Genomic DNA, 21,459 nt, shown 5'->3' with positions numbered 1-21,459 from the left:
ATAAGTGTGAGCCATTAGATATTTATTCAGTTTACAATGAATATTTCTGATAGGAATATTCTAAAATAAAATGTATAACAGCATAAACTTTACATGGTAAAATTACAGATGAACTGATTGAAAACCTCTTATAGGTATCATTGAAAATTGCAGAAATTGTTAGTGGGGAGGATGGAGACTAGACTTGGTAGAAATAAACTATGCAGAACAAAACTGACAGCAGTTAAAACTGCAGCCAGGAAAATAGGGCATGGTAGAAATAATGGTCAACAAAAGAAACTCAAGTTGGTAGCAGCCATAATCAATACAGTGTGCTCTAGATAAAAACTAACTAGTGATTCAGAACTATGCAGTAAATTTTGTGCAGAAAATAGTCTTTTTTTTTTTTCTACCACAAGTAAGATCTTCTGTTTGTCATCATTAAAAGTATGCATTTTAAACAGATTTTTGGACTGGTGGCTCGTATTCACCAATTCATTTAACTTTAGCACCTGTCTCATCCCCAGTAGCTTTTCCAGAACTACTACCTTCAACCATGTAGCTACAGGAGTTTTCCCAATTCAAACTTGGGCTTCTTTAGCATTTTTTTGCTTTTCTAATGAAGACATCTTGGAATGGATAAATAGATTGGCAGGTCTTTTCCAGTACTATCTGGAATCAATTTATTGACCGCCTCTTTCAAGTCATTCATCTGCACCTCTCAGGTCATTATTTTTATCATCTTCTTGGGGATCTGGCGTACCTGCTAGTGCTGAGAATAAAAGGTCTTCCAAATCTGATGGTTGCGTTTTTTTAGTTACCCACACAGAACAGATGAAGCAAGTAACCATCGGTAGTCTTGACATCAACATGAGCTTCAATCATGGTCTGCCACTTTTTGACCATGAAATATATTACGGATAAGATCCATGCCATGGAAATTAGTCAGGCAGTTTTTGCCTTGAACATTCTCAATAATTAGCTTGAATTTTCTAAATGCTACTTCATCATTCTGCAGATCAGTGAGACTCATTTCAAAAACACAGTCTTTGAGGCCATCAGTTGTGATTTTGGTTCCTTGAGTTCTTGTGACCAGTGTTTTCCCAGTACTCCTTGTATTGAATGTAGCTGGTGCTTTCGCATCATACCAGTCTTTCTTAGAAACTGGGTCAGCCGCTTTCTTCTTGGCTCTCTTTTTGCCTCCTTTCGTAAGGCGCTTGTTCTTGACGACCGCCATGGGGCTGCGTGGAGAGCCAGAAAAAGTAGAAAATAGTCTTGATGAAAATAATTTCAGAGAAATAGAAAAAACTTGGGAACAAATCAGCTTTGCCATTTTAAACTGAATTCAGGGAATTTAATTGGCTTATTGAGTTTTTTCCCATAAAATATTTGCTCAGCTACAACAAAAACCCTCAATGCTAGGCTGTTCTTTTTATTCATGAACTTTTTCTTTCCCAGACTACTCTATTCCAGTAAATGACAGTTCTGTCCTAATTGGTCAGGCCATCCTTGACCATCATATTCCATATCCAGTCCATCAGCATATCTCGTTACCTCTCCCTTTATAAAATATCCCAAATTGTTTTTCACCCCTAGCATGGCTACTACCCTGATCTTGGCCTATGTCTCTGCCTATATACAATACCCTAGTGCTGCCATTGTTTGTGCACTAGCATCCTTTCAGGTCTCCCTTAATTCTGTTCTTAAACATTCATAGTCTGATCTTTACACTAAATCTAGAAAGATGCTGTTTACAAAAGATCCTGCCACATCGCTGCTCTATAAACCCTTCAGTGGATCCCCATGTCATCCAGTAGGAAATCAGATGTTGTATGGCCTACAAAACCCTTTTCAGTTTGGCCCTTTTTGTCTCTCCTACCTCCTACCATAAATCTTTCTTCCATCCAGTTTCACTCACACAGCTCTCTTGCTGTGCCTTTTGCTTAAGCTATATCCAGCACGCTCATCCTGTCCCACAGGCTGCTTCCTCTACTAGAGATGCACTTCCCCTGGCTAGTCCTAAGCCTTGGTCTGTTCCTTCACTCAGGTCTGTGCTGAAATGTTATCTTCTCATCACTCTCATTCCATCAATAACCCCCAGCTTACCCTGCTTTATTTTACTTTGTAATGCTTAATACTGCCTGACAGTATTATTTGCTTACTTGTTTTTTATCTGCCTTTCCTCACTAAGGTAAAAGCTTTATGAGAATAAAAATTTTGTTTTGTTTATTGCTGTATCCAGGGACCTAGAACAAACAGCAATTGGCAAATAGAGTACACTCAGTGTATGTTTATGTATATGGAAGGTAGAAAGGAGGAGAAGGGAAAGAATCAAAATAGTGAAGTCCAAGTGTTCTTTCTATTGTAACTTTATTTACACATTTGTTTATTTCCGTAGGGTAGGATGTCATGGAAGTAGGGTTGCTAGATTAAATGGTATGTGTGTTATGTGTATTACATTGAATCTATATATGCAATGGTATGCTTTTCTAGTCTAGCTTTGTCTGAAGATATGAGAAAAATTGTCCTTAGAGAAGGAGAAAAGATTAAGTTGACTTAATTACTAATGACATGATTATATTAGATTGTTACAGAGCAGCCTACTGGCCAGAAAATCCAGATTGTGACAGCACTTGATCATAATACCCAAGGCAAACAGTTCATTCTGACAAATCACGATGGCTCTACTCCAAGCAAAGTCATTCTGGCCAGGCAAGACTCTACTCCAGGAAAAGTTTTCTTCACAACCCCAGATGCAACAGGTGTCAACCAGTTATTTTTTACAACTCCTGATTTGTCTACACAACAGCTCCAGGTAAATTCATAGAGTTTCTCTTTAATCTTACCCTTGAAAAAAAGAAAAAGCATATCATAAAAGAAGTCCTGACATTAAGACTTTTTATCCTGCATGTTTCAGTAGGAAAAGATCTTGTATAAAATTATGTTATACCTTCTCATATGGGCCACTATACTGTTCCTCACACATCTTCACAGCGTATATTTTGGTGGGTTTTTAGTGGCATATAGTAAGATCTACTCTGGCTAGTTTGGGCAGGAAGGAATTTAACAAAGAATGTAGAGAGCTCAAATTACTGTTAGAAAGGCTGAAAGAACACTTGTAGGTCAGGTTTCCAAGAATAAATATGGGAGCCTGCTTCAGAACTTGCTTCTAGGTGACCTTCTGCTTTTGCAGTTAGGAAGCTTCCAAATCAGGAGCATCTACAGAATTCTGTAACTGCAGTTTGCAAGACCAAGATGCCTCTGCTGTGAACAAGCAGCTGCCAAATCAAGAAGTCCGTATTTCAGCTAGCAGCTTTGTGACTTTTGCTTCCCTTTTGTCATATACATCTTCACTAATGCAGTAAGCAGTCTATCCTGTGGTCTGCTTTAACACTGGAACTCAATCAGTAGTGTAAATTAACTTTACATTGTTTTTCATTTTTGCTAGTTGTACATTATTCTTCAAAGAGCCAGCTTAGGCTTTTATACAATTATGTAGCTGCTGTTTTTACCACTGGTTGCTATGATTGAGTATAAATACAATAAACCCTTAAGTTGGCCTCCAGAGGCTTTGATGAGGGTGCTCACTTAAAAATGGATTCCACATTTTGTGATGAAGAGCTAATCAAGAAAGAATTCCTTTTAGAATTGAAAAGCTCCAAATTCATAAGATAGAAAATTATGCCTATATATTCTCATAGATTCTATTATTCTTCCAATTATATAATATTTTAAAAACAGCTAATGTAGAAAATAGATAAAATACATAGTTATTAGAAAGAAGTCACTAAAAAAATGTATGACATCATCCATACCCTAATTTCTTTATTTTTTTAATAAACAACCTTGATTTTTTTAAGAAAAATTTTGTATTTACAGAAATATTGAGCATTTAGTATAGAGAGTTCCCATATAATCACCCAGTACAAATTACTCATATTATTAACATTGTACATTAGTGTGATACATTTGTTATAAATAATGAACTGGTAGTATTTATATATTAGCTAAAATCCATAGCTTTCCCTAATTTTTACCTAATGTCTGTCTGCTCCAGGATGCCAAATTATAGTACATTTGTCGTGCTTCCTTTGACTCCTCATATCTGTGACAATTTCTCAGACTTCCCTCATATTTGGTGACTTCGATAGTTTTAAGTTATACTGGTCAGGTATATTATAAATTGCGTTATTGTGGGACTTGGTCTGATGTTTTTTTCTTGGTTAGACTGGGGTTGTGGGTTTGGGAGAGTAGTTGGCAGAAGTTAAGTGCCATTTTCATCACATCATTCCAAGGGTACTTCCTATCATCATATTTATGACTGGTGACATCAGTTGGCTGAAAAGGTGTGTATCAGATTTCTTTACTCTAAGGTTAATCTTTTTCAAAGGTTTTCTTTATTTAAAAAATAAAAATAATATCAGTATTTTGCATCTCTAAGAGCAATGAAAGAGAAACCAGTATAGGATGGAATTCCCCTGGGCCAAGATTTGATTTCTGTTCTAGTGACCTAAGATGGGATGTGGGCAAGCCCATTAACTTCAGTGTCTCTTCCACCCTTAGGAAATAAACAAATAAAAGATTAGATTTGCAGTAGATATGCTATTTAAAAAAAGATAGATGCTTGTCACAGATGTTTTCAAAGGATATCTAATACCAGAAATTGTTTTTTTAAGTTTTCATTGAAGACTGATTTTTATGGTGATATTAGAAGAAATTATGCTACTATAACATAGTAAGGGACAGCTGTTTTATTTTTTAAAAATTTTTTTGGCCTTGCTGCATGGCATGCAGGATCTTACTCACTCAACCAGGGGTCAAACCCAGACCCTCAGCAGTGAAAGCACAGAGTCCTAACCACCGAACCACCAAGGAATTCCGGAGACAGCTATGTTAATGACTATTTAAAGTTTTTAAAATCAGAGTTGTTCCTGAAGGCATTCAGACCCCTAAGAGAAGGAAAAGAGTCCACGTAGAGGATTCTTTTGTGAGCTTTTTTAAAGCAGGGCTAGGTTTTTACCATTTTGAAGCTTGAATTTAATTTCTTCACATTTCAAAAGATTGAAAGAAATCCATGGCTAATTCATTTCAATGTATAACAAAAACTACTGTAATGATGTAAAGTAATTAGCCTCCAACTAATAAAAATTTTAAAAAATTAAAAAAAAAAAAAAAACAAAAGATTGAAAGAAAATGACAGATAAACCTAAAAGAAGAAACTAGTATTTCTTTGTATTATATTAGCTGTACCTAGTGATGAGCTCTTAGTATAGTTTGAAGAGATTGAGTATTAATTTGCCCAAGGCCACCCCATCCAGTCCCCACTAATTCGCTGTCAGGAACAGACTCCAGAGGCCAGTGTTCTCAACCTCTGCACCTCACCCAATCCTTAGACAGCTAGCTGGATGAAAAGTTTATACCGTTGTACATCAGTCTTGTTCCATAGTTACGAGTAAATGCCTCAACAGATTTTTTTTTTCTTCATAACCTTCTATTTAAAATAATTAGATTCCTCTTTTTATGCTATTATAGCTTATTTTAGTCATATCATTCTATGGGGAAATGTCCTGAGTTATTCAAAGACAAATGTCATAATAGGACAGATAACTGCTACAGTAATTTGATGTGTTCCATATAAATAATAAATACTTTATGGGTGAGATGCAGTAAAAAAATATACTCATTTATTTGTGTGTTTAAGACTCTTTACTTTAAAAAAAAAAGACTTTACATTAATGAATTGTTATGGAACAAACTAAAAAGGTATTATTTCTGTCTGTACTTTTTATAACATTGAAATTTTAATTTTTATGTAAAGAAAATTAAGAATAGTTTAATTGATACATGCATAGTAATAGAGTTCAAAGTTTCAGAATAACTTACAAAAAAGAAAGCAAAAAGTAATATGACTGAAAGTTCTTTTAATTTTTTACATTAGAGTATTACTACTGAGTAACAACAAATTATTGTTTTTTTGTTTGTTTGTTTGTTTTGGGGGGGTTTCTTTAGTTCCTAACAGATAATTCTTCCTCAGAACAAGGAGCAAATAAGGTTTTTGATCTTTGCGTAGTATGTGGAGACAAAGCATCAGGTAATACTAAAAATAACCTCCTATGTGTGTTGTGTTGTTAAAATAACTGCCTCACTACTCCTTTTCTTCTACTGAAAGTAAAAAGTAAAATAAAGGAGCATATTGTTTTTATGGTTCATATTTGTAGCCTATGAAATTTAACTGATTTTCCCCCAGAGCTTTTTATTCACCCAAAGGTTTTTTATTTCACTGCAGTTTAAAGTGATCTTGCAGTGACATAAAATGCACATTTCAAAGAATTATGAAAGGCAGTTTGACTTTTTTGAAAGTAAACTGAACATGTGGAAATTTTTCTGAACATGAAACCAGTTTTGTCAAAGGTATTGCTTAAAAATTAGTTGTGATCCTTAATAACATGTAACATTAGATTATTAATCTGCCTGTTGAGCCCTGTTCTCATTCTATGAATACAGAGTAATTACTGAGATGGAAAAGCTCTGGTTGACCCTGGTGAAATGCTCTGCATAGCTGAGCAGACATTTCTCCAAGCCTGTTTTTAGTACTCAGGTTTATGCTGTTTTAGTTCTGGCCATTGTTCCTTCGTGCCCAGAACATACCCATATTTATTCATATATATTCACAAGTACCATTGAGATAAGTTTAAGGGCCCAGCTTGTTTTCCTTCATCTTTTTTATCTTTCCCATAGCTTCATTACAAAACTTGCACTAGAACTTTTCCCAGAGTATGTTCAGTTTGTTAATAGTTTTTATGCCAAGGATGTGGTTTGTGAAAATGATAGGTTTATCAAAGTGTAACAGATTTCTCCAGAAATTTTAAAAAGTGGGACTCACTATGAGGAAGAATGGTTAGATTTCAAATACTGACATTATATCCTTTTTTTAGAGCATAGTTTTCAGAATAAAATAGCTTTATAAAGTATATTGTTGTTAAGTCGCTAAGTCATGTTCAGCTCTTTGGACCCCATAAACTGTAGCCCTCCAGGTTTCTCTGTCCATGGGATTTCCCAAGCAAGAATACTAGATACTAGAGTAGTATCTAGAATACTAGAGTAGGCTGCCATTTCCTTCTCCAAGGGATCTTTTTAACCCGGGGATCAAACCTGCGTCTTCTGCATTGGCAGGTGGGTGGGTTTCTTACCACTGAGCCACCAGGGAAACCCTTATATAGTACATAGTAGAATTATAATTTGTAAGTGATCTCAGAAGTGAAAATAGTTTTTATATCATGGGTGTATGGGTGATTTTGTTTCTTCTCTTTCCCAAATTTTCCATGTCATTGTTAAAATTGCTTTACAAAATTTAAAAACTCATATTGTTTAATATATTTTATCAAAGAACTGTTTGTGTCATTTTCTGGTAGTTTGTAAAAAAAAAAATTTCATGTCATAAATTCAGAAATCTCAGTTTCATCTCATGTTTAAAGGGTAGATGTTGGCAGGCCTACTTCAGTTCTAAAAATATGACTTTCATATTTTCTTAAACATTTGTTTCTAGGGCGTCATTATGGAGCAGTAACTTGTGAAGGCTGCAAAGGATTTTTTAAAAGAAGTATCCGAAAAAATTTAGTTTATTCATGTCGAGGATCAAAAGACTGTATTATTAATAAACACCATCGAAATCGCTGTCAATACTGCAGGTTACAAAGATGTATTGCGTTTGGAATGAAACAAGACTGTATGTATTAGCTTTTAAGGAGAAAATACTTTTAAGAATTCAGGCAAACTCCTAGAAGTGTGTTAAAATTAACACATTAAAATATGTCAGATATATATGGTTTTTAAAGTTTTCCAACAAAAATATAAAAATGTGTGAATGTGTATTTTTTATATGTTCAACAAATCTTAATTGAGTGCCTATAATGCCAGGCATGTAATTTTAGTTTGGATCTGGTAATAATTTAAAAAAGGTAGCTAGATACCAGTTTAGTTTTTCACCAAACTATTAATACTAAATTGGTTAATAAGGTATTGACAGTAGCTAGTATTGATTGAGCTCTCATTGTGCTTTACTCTGTATAGCATACGAACAACTTATTTGTTCTCACATCACTGTTGTCAGTAGATACTACTGTTAGCCATTTTACATATGTGTGAACAGAGGACATTTAGAAACTTGCCCAAGGTCACATAACTAATAAGTGGCAGAACTTGGATCTGCATCTTGGCAGTTTTGTTTTTCTCAGAAAATCTACATTTAACAACTTCAGTATACTTCTCCTAAGTATCAAGAAATAAAATTGCTGTAAAATTTATTGAAAGTCACTCATTTATGTCCAACTCTTTGCAACTCCAAGGACAGTACCCCTCCAGGCTCCTCTCTGTCCATGGATTCTCCAGGCCAGAATACTGAAATGGTTAGCCATTCCCTTCTCCAGGGGCTCTTCCCAACCCAGGGATCAAACCCAGGTCACCCACGTTGCAGGCAGATTCTTTACCATCTGAGCCACCAGGGAAGCCCATAAAATTTATTACCTCTATTTTTTTATTAACCTCTATTTTATGAATAAAAACGAAGTGATTGAGTTGCTGCTCAAAAATCTCTTTGCCCTGTACAAATTATAAAAAACCAAAAAATTAAAAAAAAAAAAAAATCTCCCTGCCCTTAATTAAAAAAAGATTTGACTTGGGTCTTTTTGTGGTTCACTGTCAGTATTGTCTTTAGTTGTTTAAATACTACTTTATTTTTTAATGCTCTTATGTATATTAGACATGTAACTCCTAACTTCAGGTTTTCCTTCTTGACAGTGAACTTTTAAAAAATAGGAATTCTGCATTTCTGCCACAACTAGGGCAGGGAGAGAAAAGAGAACAAGAGAGATGCACAGTGGCCAGTTGTACTATTTTGAAGCAACTTTGTTGAACTTAAAAATAATTTCTAAAGATTGATGGTTATCTTTAGAGTTTTGGTAACTGTGTCTCCCATTACAACATTGCTGACCTAGAGCTTGCATTTATAATTGCTTATAAATTCTGCATTGTGATATAAATTTGGCACATTTTGTAGCTGTTCAGTGTGAAAGAAAACCCATTGAAGTGTCCAGAGAAAAATCTTCCACCTGTGCTGCTTCAACAGAAAAAATCTACATTCGAAAAGACCTTCGAAGCCCATTAGCTGCAACTCCAACTTTTGTAACAGATAGTGAAACTACAAGGTATAGTAAAAAAAGAAAACAGCAGTGACATATATTAAGTAGGTGGTCATTTTTTGTCTTCCCAGTGAAACTAAGGCTAAAATTTGTACTTATTTGTTACAGGTCAGCAGGACTTTTAGATTCAGGAATGTTTGTGAATATTCATCAATCTGGAATAAAAACTGAGTCAACTATGCTGATGACACCAGATAAGGTGTGTTTAGTACAAGTAATTTAAAGCTTAAAACTGCTTAAGCTTATAAAAGTTATTCCTCTTCTCCTCCATCAGTTTGGCCGATTGATTTGGTCTTAAATATTTTGGGTTACAGGTTTTTGTTTTTATTTTAATGAAAATTATCATCAACTGTTTGGTAGTATCAAATGAAAAAACTAAAAAAATTTAGTAATGAGTTCAGTGTTCCTTATTTAAGGTAAAACGATCCATGGATGAGCAAATTACAGTGCTCATAAGCAGTGGAACACTCTAGTGGAGGAATTTTAGACAAGAGTTAGTTTTATAGAGGATTTGAACCAGCAAAAAGGAAACAGAAGTTGGGATTGGCTCAGAGGTTGAGTTTCCCTGTGATGATCTCGGGTCCTGCTGTCTAGGGCGAGGTGAGCTCACTAAAGCTGGAGCTGGAGGATTGTGACTGCTGTTTGATAGGTTTCTTTGACAGATGTTTCCTTTAAGTGCAAATTGACTCAAGTTTCAGTTCAGTCGCGTCTGAGTCTTCACAACCCCATGGACTGCAGCACGCCAGGCCTCCCTGTCCATCACCAACTCCCAAAGCTTGCTCAAAGTCATGTCCATCGAGTCAGTGATGCCATCCAACCATCTCATCCTCTGTCGTCCCCTTCTCCTCCTGCCTTCAGTCTTTCTCAGCATGAGGGTCTTTTCCAATGAGTCAGTTCTTTGCATCAGGTGGCCAAAGTATTGGAGTTTCAGCTTCAGCATCAGTCCTTCCAATGAATATTCAGAACTGATCTCCTTTAGGATGAACTGGTTGGATCTCCTTGCAGTCCAAGGGACTCTCAAGAGTCTTCTCCAGCACCACAGTTCAAAAGCATCAATTTTTCTGTGCTCAGCTTTCCTTATAGTCCAACTCGCCCATCCATACATGACTACTGGAAAAACCATAGCTTTGACTAGACAGACGTTTGTTGGCGAAGTCATGTCTCTGCTTTTTAATATGCTGTCTAGGTTGGTCATAGCTTTTCTTCCAAGGAGCAAGCGTCTTTATATTTCATGGCTGCAGTCAACATCTGCAGTGATTCTGTAGCCCAAAAAAATTAAGTCTGTCACTATTTTCATTGTTTCTCCATCTGTTGGCCATGAAGTGATGGGACCAGATGCCATGATCTTAGTTTCTGAAAGTTGAGATTTAAGCCAACTTTTTCACTCTCCTCTTTCACTTTCATCAAGAGGCTCTTTAGTTCTTCTTTGCTTTCTGCCATAAATGTAGTGTGAAATGGGTCAGGTCACTGGAGCAGCCTCTATTTTGTGAATACTGATAAATTAATTTTATCAGTAGAAATTTTTTTTTTTTCTTCTTTTTCTTTTCTTTTACCCACTTTATTATTTTTCCACTAGAACCAACTATAGCTTCAATGTGGAAAAGTCTTCTGGGTTTCTTTCATCTTAAAATAAAAGTCCTCAGATATAGAAATGTATAATAAGTATAAAATTCTTCGTATTCCTTTTGTGTTCTCCTACAGACTTTTTAGTGTTAAAATGTTGATATTTAAAATATTTCAGGTGAAGAGAAATTCTTCATGCACCTCACTTAAAACATTGACTTGAATCAAGAGTAGGAATAGAGTTGCATGAGCTCTCATGCTATATATCCAAGTCATCTGGTCCCCCTTAGAGATTTGGAGCAACTCTTTATTGAGCAAGAGGTCTGAAAGAAAAAAGATTTGCTTGTTTAGATTGAGCATGTAGAATTCCATAGTGTTTGAAAGCCCCTTATAAGAACTGAAAACAAACATTGTTCCTGAAGGCAGATTTCAGAGAGCCTGTTACTGGTGTTTCTCTTAACCTATAATGTGATCTGGTTTCATATGCCCTATGAGATTATTTATTCTATATATGGCCAGATTTGTGTTGTTATTTTTTGTTTGATACTTCGCGGCAATCTTAATACTTGTGCTCTGGAATCAAATTTCATCTGCCACTTACTAGCTGCATAACCTTGGGCAAGATATTTGACCTTAGTGCCTCAGTTTCCTTCTTCATCTATAAAATAAGGGATAATAGGAGTGTCTGCCTTACAGGTTGGGCTTTAGCATATTGTTATTAATCAAGGAGATTTGGTATCTTACCAAATCTGGAATTACATTCAAGACTTCACTTAGCCTTATCTACCTGATTTGTGCTTAGAATGGTAGTTACAATTTCATTGACATATTAACTTCTTTAGGAAAGGAAGAGAACTAAGTTTTGTTGAAAATTTTCTGTAATACTTGCCCAGATACTGTACTTCTCTAAATATCTTTATATTAAATTGTAACAACCTTGTTTGGTTAGTTTCTGACAAATGGTCCCAAAGTTGTCAAGCTACAATGTAAGTCCTTTCCACATTAAGCACCAGTCTAAATAGACATGTTATGAAATGGAAGAGAATATATAAATGTTTTAGTTGAAAATTAAAACACCAAAAAATGTCAGCTCCTTTTACACATGAATGAAGGCAGGAGTAGGGGTTAGGAGCGCAGGCTTTCCTGTCAGACCAATCTGACTTCCCATCCTGCCTCTACTACTTACTGCTAAAGTGACAATGAGTAATTCTTCTTACCAGTAATAAAGGGACAGTGATTCCGATTTCACAGGGTTGTTGTGTGGATTACGTAAAATACATACAAAGGTTGCAGCCATGTAAGAAACTCAGTAACTGGTGAAATTCTCAGTAAATAATTCTGGGACCGTTCTTTAGTTTGGGGAGAGCACAGAAACTATTTGTCTATTTATTCACTGAAATCAGTTTCACATAAACTAAAGAATTGATATAGAAAAATTCAAGGAAATGTATATCCTCTTAGGAGTAATCATTATCACTAAAAAACCATAAAGATATAATGAAAAATTTAAAATATCTACAGACCTGTCAGAAGTCAGAAGGCAACTAAAGAGCCTTTCATTTGATTAGGGTGGAATGATTTGAGCATTTATAAAAGAATGACTAATGAGTAAAATATATAAAAATATGAATTTTAAATGATACTCAAAATTCATCTTTCATCATAAGTTCCTTGGTCATTGATTCATTGCTCTAAAATTGATAAATAAAAGGAAGAAATATCAACCATCTGCTTTTTCTGTACAGATTATATTTCTGGGTAGTCAGAGAGTTGAGCAGGTTTTCTCATAGAAGAATTATAGCTAATTCATGCATAAAGAATGTACACATTAACAAAAATAAAAACTAGTGACAAATAGGAAAATATGCAGTATATAGCAAAAGCTCAGTCTCCTAAATAATGTAGAGAGACTTTCTAGCTACAGAGTGCTTGATGTTTAACACATTTAACACAGTGGCTGGTAAAACCTGGCATCCTGGAAGTCTGTTCAGTAATACACTTTTCTTGTTTTTTCTCTATTCCTTAGTAAAACATTAAGTTTATCCTATGCAACTTTTGAGTTTGCATAATAAATTTTGGAAATTACAGCAATATCAAAATTTTAATGCTGGAAGATCTTAAAAGCTCATCTAATTTAATGTCCTTTTATAGGGAAGGCAACTGTTATGGAGCTTCCCTGGTAGTCCTGGTTCAATCCCTGTCAGGGAATTAGGTACCACATGCCACAACTAAGACCTGGTGCAGCAAATACCTTTTTAATAAAATAAAGCAATTGTTAATGTGGATAGATAACCATTATGTGCAGTTTTTAAAGTAACCTGTGTAAATATTAATATTTCCTAGGAAATGTGCCTGATATTTTTAAACTTGTTCCCTCAAGTGTCTAAAAGCTCAGAGCTCTTTGATTTTACTTTCTAGATTTCATTTATCTTTATATACTTTTATTTTGACATTTCACATTCTAGAATTAGATATTTAAGATTGAAACATTAACTGATACCAATTTGCAGAATTTTAATTTTTTTTTTTAAAGGCTGAATCATGTCAGGGAGATTTAAGTACATTGGCCAGTGTGGTTACATCATTAGCAAACCTTGGAAAAACTAAAGATCCTGCTCCAAATAGTAATGAAGTGTCTATGATTGAAAGCTTAAGCAATGGTGATACTTCTTATACCTCTTTGTGTGAATTTAATCAAGAAATGCAGACTAACGGTGATGTTTCAAGGTAAGATCTGTTTTGAGCATGTGTCCCTTTGCCAATTGTCCTTTAGTATCTCTTAGAAAATACTATTTACAGAAGTTTCAAAAAACAATTATTTCTATTAAACTTAGAAAATTTAAGTAATAAGTAAATTTTCATTGAAAAATTCTGTTCAGCATAAAATGATGTCCAGCAGGTTACATTGTAAATAATGAGCAGTAAGTAAATATGATAAGATTAGAAATGTAGTCATAAAATTCAGGAGTTTTTTTTGTTTTTTTCAATAAAGATGATAATTTGGGTCTGATTTTTCAGATGTTTTAGTTGCCAGATTTTATATTCTGTGTATTTAAAGTTGAACATCTTACTAGGCAGTCATTTCTCATTTCCCCCACCAATTTCTGGTGATGAAAATAGGTTTTCAAAATTGGGTTGAATCCATTATAGTTTTAAGTTTACACTACAGGAACTTGTATCAGAATTCTACTTTTCATTCTTTTGATATTAATACTTAGGATGTAGAAACCATCTTTTTTCAGGCTTTTTTCACACTCTGTTCCTCTTCTAAAATATTGAAGGAACTGCATTTAAGAATCTCACTAAGTACTTTGTTGAACATGAGATTTTAAAGAACTTAAGAAGGCCTCTCATTGAAAAATACAGGAAGCTATTTTGACTAGTTATTTACTGATATTAATTATTTGCCATCCTAATCTCAGATTCTTATAGTTCAGATGTAGCTGTGTTACCATAAGTTTAGAGTATTCTCTGCATTTTTAAATAAAATTAAAAACCTAACTTTGTGTTGTGTAGAATAAAGTCAACTTAAGTTCTTGCCCTTGTTCTTCTAAGTAACTTCTGTATGTAAAATAAATGGCCTGATACCTTGATGTATCAAATATTTAACTTGTAAAAGGAAGCATAAGACTTTTTCTCCCCTTAAATCATGTAAGTTTTTTAAAAAGACTAATTCTCAGGTAAAATATATTAATAATGAAGTTTTTCATACTATACATTTGAAGTTTAATTTGTTACTTTCGGAGAGTGAGTCAGAGACATCACTGAAATAGAATGCTCAGTGATATACCAAAGTTCTATTTTCTAAACAGTTTTTAAGGCCTAAATCTTAATTTCCAAATTTTATATAGAGTTCTCATTTTATTGTGGAGATTGGCCAAGCTCACAGCTTCTGATGTCTCCTTATAGGGCATTTGACACTCTTGCAAAAGCTTTGAATCCTGGAGAAAGCACAGCCTGTCAAAGCTCAGGAGAGGGCATGGAAGGAAACGTACACCTAATTGCTGGAGACTCGAGCATAAATTACATCGAAAAAGAGGGGCCACTTCTCAGCGATTCACATGTAGCTTTCAGGGTATTTCTCTATGTATATATTTCCTAATTTTTATGTTGTGTGACCATTTTGATTTTAATTGTCCTTTCAGAAATCAAAATATATTTGTTGTGCTTTTAAACTCAGAGATACCCCAAATAGGATTTGAAGCAGCAGCTAAAACATATAAAATAACAGCTCAATAAAACATCCTGTTTATATAGTACTCACAATATCAATTAATGTGTTTAAGATTATAAAAGTTAGCTTTTAAGACATTTGGACGTGATTTTTTTTCATTTAGACTCTATTAGACATAGTTTGTTGATGGTGGTGTTTTTAAGTATTGGTGTTCATGTGTGGAATCCACTGGTTTTATTCAATGCCTAGCTACTACTGCTTTAGTGTAAATCAGTATCTAAGACACAGATGTTCTGCTTTTACCAAGTTAACTACAAAGAACACAATTAATTATATAATGCCTCAGTTAGCCAGCTCTCAGCCTCATTTTAAGAAGGTTAAAATTATTTTAATTTTTGGTTTTTAACTTTTTACACTTTAACCATTTGGAGAAGATACATCTGTAATTTCCTTTTTGCTTCCTTAAATATATTTATGATGGAAACAATACATGTAGAATTCTAGAAACAATACATGTAGAATATTAGAAAATAACATCTGGCATTTGATTTGTCATTCAGATAATATTCGGACTACAGCTATAGAAAGGCTGACCATTGAGACCCTTCATTAAGACTGCTGTTTGATCCCTCTGTTTATCTTTGCTCTGCCCTCCCTGAGGACTGTTAGCAAATCATTTGCAAGTGATTGAAACTGCTTAAGACTCTTAGTTAGCAGTGCATAGCATAATAGTCCTGGACTACCTGAGGGTAGTTGCTCATAACTTTACTGGAGATTATAAATTTCCATGAAAATTTTCTTATGAAAATTTCTTATGAAAATATATACAGTTATCAAATAGATACATGTGTTACTGGCAGAAATAATGAACACAAAATAAATCTAACCCTGGCGAGGGACTTCCCTGGTGGTCCAGTGGTTAAGACTCTGCGCTTCCACTACAGGTCGGTCACGTGGGTTCTGTCCCTTGGGGAGCTAAGATCCCACATGCTGTGTGGTGCAGCCAAAAAAAAAATTAACACTGATCAAAGCTGCATATGATAAAATTTATTCCTACAAAATTTGGCTTGGTAGAAGTGACTCAGAGAAAAGTCACATTTAAATAATTGTGGCTGTAATTTGATATAGTCGACAAACGTATCAGGGAAACTTGTCTATGGAATATTTTACCAAAGTTAATTTACATGAAAAAAAATCAGAAATGCTTCATTTGTACTTTACAAGGAAAATTTTTATGGGGCTATAGGAACAGGCAGTGAGAATAATCAGTGTCATCCTTCAAATATTTGTTTTGGACAGATGAATTGGGGAAATTAAAACATTTTTCTTTCTAGAATTGGCCTTGATACAATGCTGAAGGTTTATCTTGCTTTAAGAAAATTACGTATGTAAAACAGATAAGTTCTAAGCCATTTTTTCTCTATAAAATAATACAATGTGGTAGTCTTTTGAATAACAGATTCTAGTGTATATTGCAGGTGGTTTCAGTTTTATGATTAGATCAACAGAGTTTTCAGCATTGCCACCACTATTGTGTAACTTAGGGCGCATCTGTATTTTTTAGCCCTAATATCCAGTTTTTACATATTGTAAGTATTTCATTTGTTTTAGAATGATTTTAAACTACTTAGCAAAGGGTAATCTTGTTTTTGCATCCTTATCCTACCCCCTTAAAACTAGTAATCTTTGGTGATTTCCTTGACTTTTCAGGGTTTTTTTTTTTCCTACTCACCATAGGCAGTACGAAAATGTGTGATAGTTTTCAATTTTTTTTTTATATACTTCTGTGTGGAAACAGTTGCATCCTAACAATTAAATTTATGATGCTTAATATCTACTTATTATAAATCTCTTAAAGAATGATATTTTAATTTATTACTGCAGTAAACATTTCTCAAACATTTAAAAAATTATCTTTTCACATGTGGAATTTCAGCTGTTGATTGACCTGTTTTATTACTTGACACCATTTTGTAAATAGACAAACCACTTATGGCTAACATTGAACAAAGGAAATTAATATTTTTTGCATTTTTAGTTAACATTTCCAGAGAACTTTGGTATCGTTTCAATGAAAAGCTTTGATCTGTTTGGCATCATAGATACCTTTGATAATCTGTTAAAAGTTATATATTCAACTCCCCAGAAAAGTGCACATGGGCATTTTCACCTGTCCCCCAGCAGAGGTAGCTACTATTAACTGTGTGGTGTATCTCCTCCTATCATATATACGATACACATAAAGTGTATATCTATATACATACACTCTTTTTAACATATATTGGTTCATCAATATTATTTTGCTATTTTTTCTGCTTAGATGTCTGAAATGTTTTTTCTATGCTATCTCAGTTTATCTTACTAATTTTAATGCCTACTAACTAGGCATGGATTATTTTTTTCTTGGTGATAGAAATTTGGGTTATAGCCAGCATTTAATTTCTCTGTTAAGAGTGGTACTGAAATGGACATCCTTGTATATGCTTTTTTGTGCATATATGCAAGTATCCTTTTGAAATAGAGATTTAGAAATGGCATTGTTAGGTCATAGGATAAACTCAGTTTTAAAATGTTGATAAATACAGCCAATTTGCCCGTCATTTGACCAGTACTCAGTTCCCTGGTGGCTCAACTGGTAAAGAATCCACCTGCAATGCGGGAGACCTGGATTCGATCCCTGGGTTGGGAAGATCTCTTGGAGAAGGGAAAGGCTACCCACTCCAGTAATCTGGCCTAGCGAATTCCATGGCCTGTATAGTCCATGGGGTCGCAAAGAGTCGGACATGACTGAGCAACTTTCACCTCACTTCAGTTGTATGTATTTGTTTCCCTATATCATCACCTATGCTTGGTATTACTGATCATTTTAATAATCTTAAAATAGAAGTTTCTTATGGATGAAATTACATTTAATTTATAGCAATAAAAAATCTCTTTTAATAAGATTTTCAAAAATGCTTTGATTAAGGGTATTCTAATGTAGGATCTTTATTTTCAGCAGTGGTCACACATTACCTAAGGTCAGCCTGTGACTGTTATGGCTACAGACACACTTTATTTTTCCTGTAGATTAGATGGTGAGATTTTACGTAGAAGCTGCTTTTTGAAAAACTGAAAAAGCAAGTAGTTCTGAGCCCTAGTTCCACACGTTTTCAATGTGTTGAGTTCAGCCATGCCCACGTTATCTGGGAATGTGCACTCTACAAATGGCATCAGTAGGCTCACTTCACTCATTACTCTCCTGTAAGCATTGAATTTGTTATCCCCATTGCCTAAATGAAAGGGACATTTAACATAAAGGATTGTTTCTTGAATTAAATTTGTTGTTTACATACTGTTAATGAAGAGAGAAAAGGAAAGACTTATAGTTGATATGAAGACAGAAAGTAACTTTTAAAAACACACCAAGATAATCTTGTTGGTATTTGTTAAGTGGAATTCTGCTTTATCTGAATATTGCTTTGTTAGAAACTCTGGGCTTTTCATTTATTCTAAATCCTGTTTTTAGCTGTAAAATCCGGTGACTTGGATTATATCAAGATTTGCCTTTTTGGCTAATATGTTAGATAGTTACTTGACATGTTGACAGTTAAGTTTTTCAAAGAAGTGCTCATTTAGAAGAGTCCAACGTGAGATAATTGACCTCATCCCTGTTCATACTAGCTCACCATGCCGTCTCCTATGCCTGAGTACCTGAATGTGCACTACATTGGGGAGTCTGCCTCCAGGCTGCTGTTCTTATCAATGCACTGGGCACTTTCAATTCCTTCCTTCCAGGCTCTAGGGTAAGTGTCTTGAAGTTCTTGAATATTAAGTGTGATTTTGTAGCACAGATGTACATGAGGCAGGAGCTTTTATTTTGGGAGGATTTGATTAAAGGCGGCAAACTGATATAGCATTATAACTTGAAATTTTATATGAAGAATCATAGTGGGTGGTATTTACTGTATATTATGCAGAAGATTATCCATATTTCATAATTTGATGAAGTTAACAGTTTGAATGAAGTAAGTGCACTGAAGCCAGCATTTGTAATAGGTTGTCTTTGATTGGCTTAAATGAGGGAGGCTCTAGGTGACTTGGGGTATTGTTTCTCCCTACCGCCACCCCTTTCAGTGTTATCTCAGGCTTGTTAATAAGGATCTGAAACTTGCATACACTGAATAAGTTTGAAAATAGAAGTAGTTGTTTTTCAATCATGTGGTTGGTTGCCCCCTAAAAAGGTAAGAAAATATAAATTAGCCCATAGTACCGCTATGATGAGTTAGAACTTTGGTTGTATCACTGAAGAGCATGTCTGTGTTCTGTTTAGATTAGGTGGTAATGAAAAATGGTCTATTATGAGAAATCCAAGCTTTGTTTAAAGTTTACCAGATTTCTTCCTATTGTTTTAATGTAACTGGTTTGAAGAAGCAAAAAGACCATGGATAAAGTTAAGCCCATAGTTAGAAAAGTATTGGTCAAGTTGTAGGACCTTATTGTACAACAATGCCAATGTTAACTAAGAGGTATAACACAGGCCATCAAAAACTGATTTTTTAAATCTGTTTACTCTGTTCTTTTTTGTGTGCTTTGTTCACTGGTTGATTACCTTGACTTTACTGTATAAAACTTTAGACTCAGAGTTTTCATTCCAATCCCTAAGAAAGGAAATGCCAAAGAATGCTCAAACTACTGCAGAATTGCACTCATCTCACTTGCTGGTAAAGTAATGCTTAAAATTCTCCAAGCCAGGCTTCAGCAGTATGTGAACCATGAACTTCCAGATGTTCAAGCTGGTTTTAAAAAAGGCAGAGGAACCAGAGATCAAATTGCCAACATCCGCTGGATCATGGAAAAAGCAAGAGAATTCCAGAAAAACGTCTATTTCTGCTTTATTGACTACGCCAAAGCCTTTGACTGTGTGGATCACAATAAACCATGGAAAATTCTGAAAAGAGGTGGGAATACCAGATCACCTGACCTGCCTCATGAGAAACCTGTATGCAGGTCAGGAAGCAACAGTTAGAACTGGACATGGAACAACAGACTGGTTCCAAATAGGAAAAGGAGTACATCAAAGCTGTATATTGTCACCCTGCTTATTTAACTTATATGCAGAGTACATCATGAGAAACGTGGAGCTGGAGGAAGCACAAGCTGGAATCAAGATTGCTGGGAAAAATATCAATAACCTCAGATATGCAGATGACACCACCCTTATGGCAGAAAGTGAAGAAGAACTAAAGAGTCTCTTGATGAAAGTGAAAGAGGAGAGTGAAAACGTTGGCTTAAAGCTCAACATTCAGAAAACTAAGATCATGGCATCTAGTCCCATCACTCCTTGGCAAATAGATGGGGAAACAGTGGCTGACTTTATTTTTCTGGGCTCCCAAATCACTGCAGATGGTGATTGCAGCCATGAAATTAAAAGATGCTTACTCCTTGGAAGGAAAGTTATGACCAACCTAGACAGCATATTAAAAAGCAGAGACATGACTTTGCCAACAAAGGTCCATCTAGTCAAGCCTGTGGTTTTTCCAGTGGTCATGTATGGATGTAAAAGTTGGACTATCAAGAAAGCTGAGTGCTGAAGAATTGATGCTTTTGAACTGTGGTGTTGGAGAAGACTCTTGAGAGTCCCTTGGACTGCAAGGAGATCCAACCAGTCCATTCTAGAGGAGATCAGTCCTGGGTGTTCATTGGAAGGATTGTTGTTAAAGCTGAAACTCCAATCCTTTGGCCACCTGATGCGAAGAGCTGACTCACTGGAAAAGACCCTGATGCTGAGAAAGATTGAGGGCAGGAGGAGAAGGAGACAACAGAGGATGAGATGGTTGGATGGCATCACCGACTCAATGGACATGAGTTTGGGCAGGCTCTGAGAGTTGGTGATGGACAGGGAGGCCTGGCGTGCTGCGGTTCACGGGGTCGCAAAGAGTCTGACACGACTGAGCAACTGAACTGAACTGAATGAACATTGTGTTTTCAAATATATGAGTCAGTTATAAGGTTTCATAAAATATATTTGATTTTTGTTTTTGTAGGCAAGAAAACAGCATATCATTGGTGAAAGCTTATTGGAATGAACTTTTTACTCTTGGTCTTGCCCAGTGCTGGCAAGTGATGAATGTGGCAAGTATATTAGCAGCATTTGTCAACTGTCTTCACAGTAGCCTTCAACAAGGTAAAAAGCACCTTATTTTTCCTTCTCTAGGATATGAGGAGACATCAGTTTTATAGTATTATGTTTAAAGTTAAGTATCAAAAGATAAATACCAATATCCTTTTTACCTTACATAATTTTTACATTTTGATAGATTCATTCATTAATTACAAAATAGTTTTAAATGAGAGTCCAACAAAACTGAAACAAATGTATTTAAGTGCTATTTCTGATCAGGCCTCGTGAATTTTTACACTTCAACATACATACCAAAGAATCCAGGGTACGCTTATATAGAGGTAATCCAACTATTTTATGGTTACCAACTCTTTTTAAACTGCTTTTCTTTTTTTTTTTCTCTCCTTTTTTTTTTTTCTCTTCTTATTTTATTTTTTTTTTCC

The 21,459-nt window shown here is 34.9% G+C and overlaps 1 protein-coding gene and 1 pseudogene across 6 annotated transcripts in view; one reads left to right on the top strand and one right to left on the bottom strand.

Annotated features, from left to right (window-relative positions):
• NR2C1 (nuclear receptor subfamily 2 group C member 1) overlaps positions 1-21,459 on the top strand; it is a 41,253-nt gene that overhangs the window by 9,671 nt on the left and 10,123 nt on the right. For 5 of the 6 annotated variants that reach the window (XR_002310837.2, XM_070454340.1, XM_020877905.2 and 2 more), the window contains exons 3-11: positions 2,564-2,794; positions 5,989-6,070; positions 7,526-7,705; positions 9,035-9,182; positions 9,285-9,375; positions 13,273-13,466; positions 14,649-14,814; positions 18,577-18,698; positions 20,940-21,079. Coding sequence is in view for 5 of the 6 variants with exons in the window: in XM_070454340.1 (XP_070310441.1) it covers positions 2,564-2,794; positions 5,989-6,070; positions 7,526-7,705; positions 9,035-9,182; positions 9,285-9,375; positions 13,273-13,466; positions 14,649-14,814; positions 18,577-18,698; positions 20,940-21,079 (1,354 nt within the window). In the remaining variant the exon portion in view is untranslated. The remainder of the gene's footprint in view (positions 1-2,563; positions 2,795-5,988; positions 6,071-7,525; positions 7,706-9,034; positions 9,183-9,284; positions 9,376-13,272; positions 13,467-14,648; positions 14,815-18,576; positions 18,699-20,939; positions 21,080-21,459) is intronic. The other variant, XM_070454343.1, reaches the window with a different exon arrangement.
• On the bottom strand, positions 746-1,216 carry LOC110127602 (small ribosomal subunit protein eS1-like; annotated as a pseudogene).

The sequence above is a fragment of the Odocoileus virginianus genome, chromosome 24, assembly GCF_023699985.2.
Source record: "Odocoileus virginianus isolate 20LAN1187 ecotype Illinois chromosome 24, Ovbor_1.2, whole genome shotgun sequence".
In the NCBI taxonomy this organism is placed as follows: domain Eukaryota; kingdom Metazoa; phylum Chordata; class Mammalia; order Artiodactyla; family Cervidae; genus Odocoileus; species Odocoileus virginianus.
This window is presented reverse-complemented; position numbering and strand designations above follow the sequence as displayed.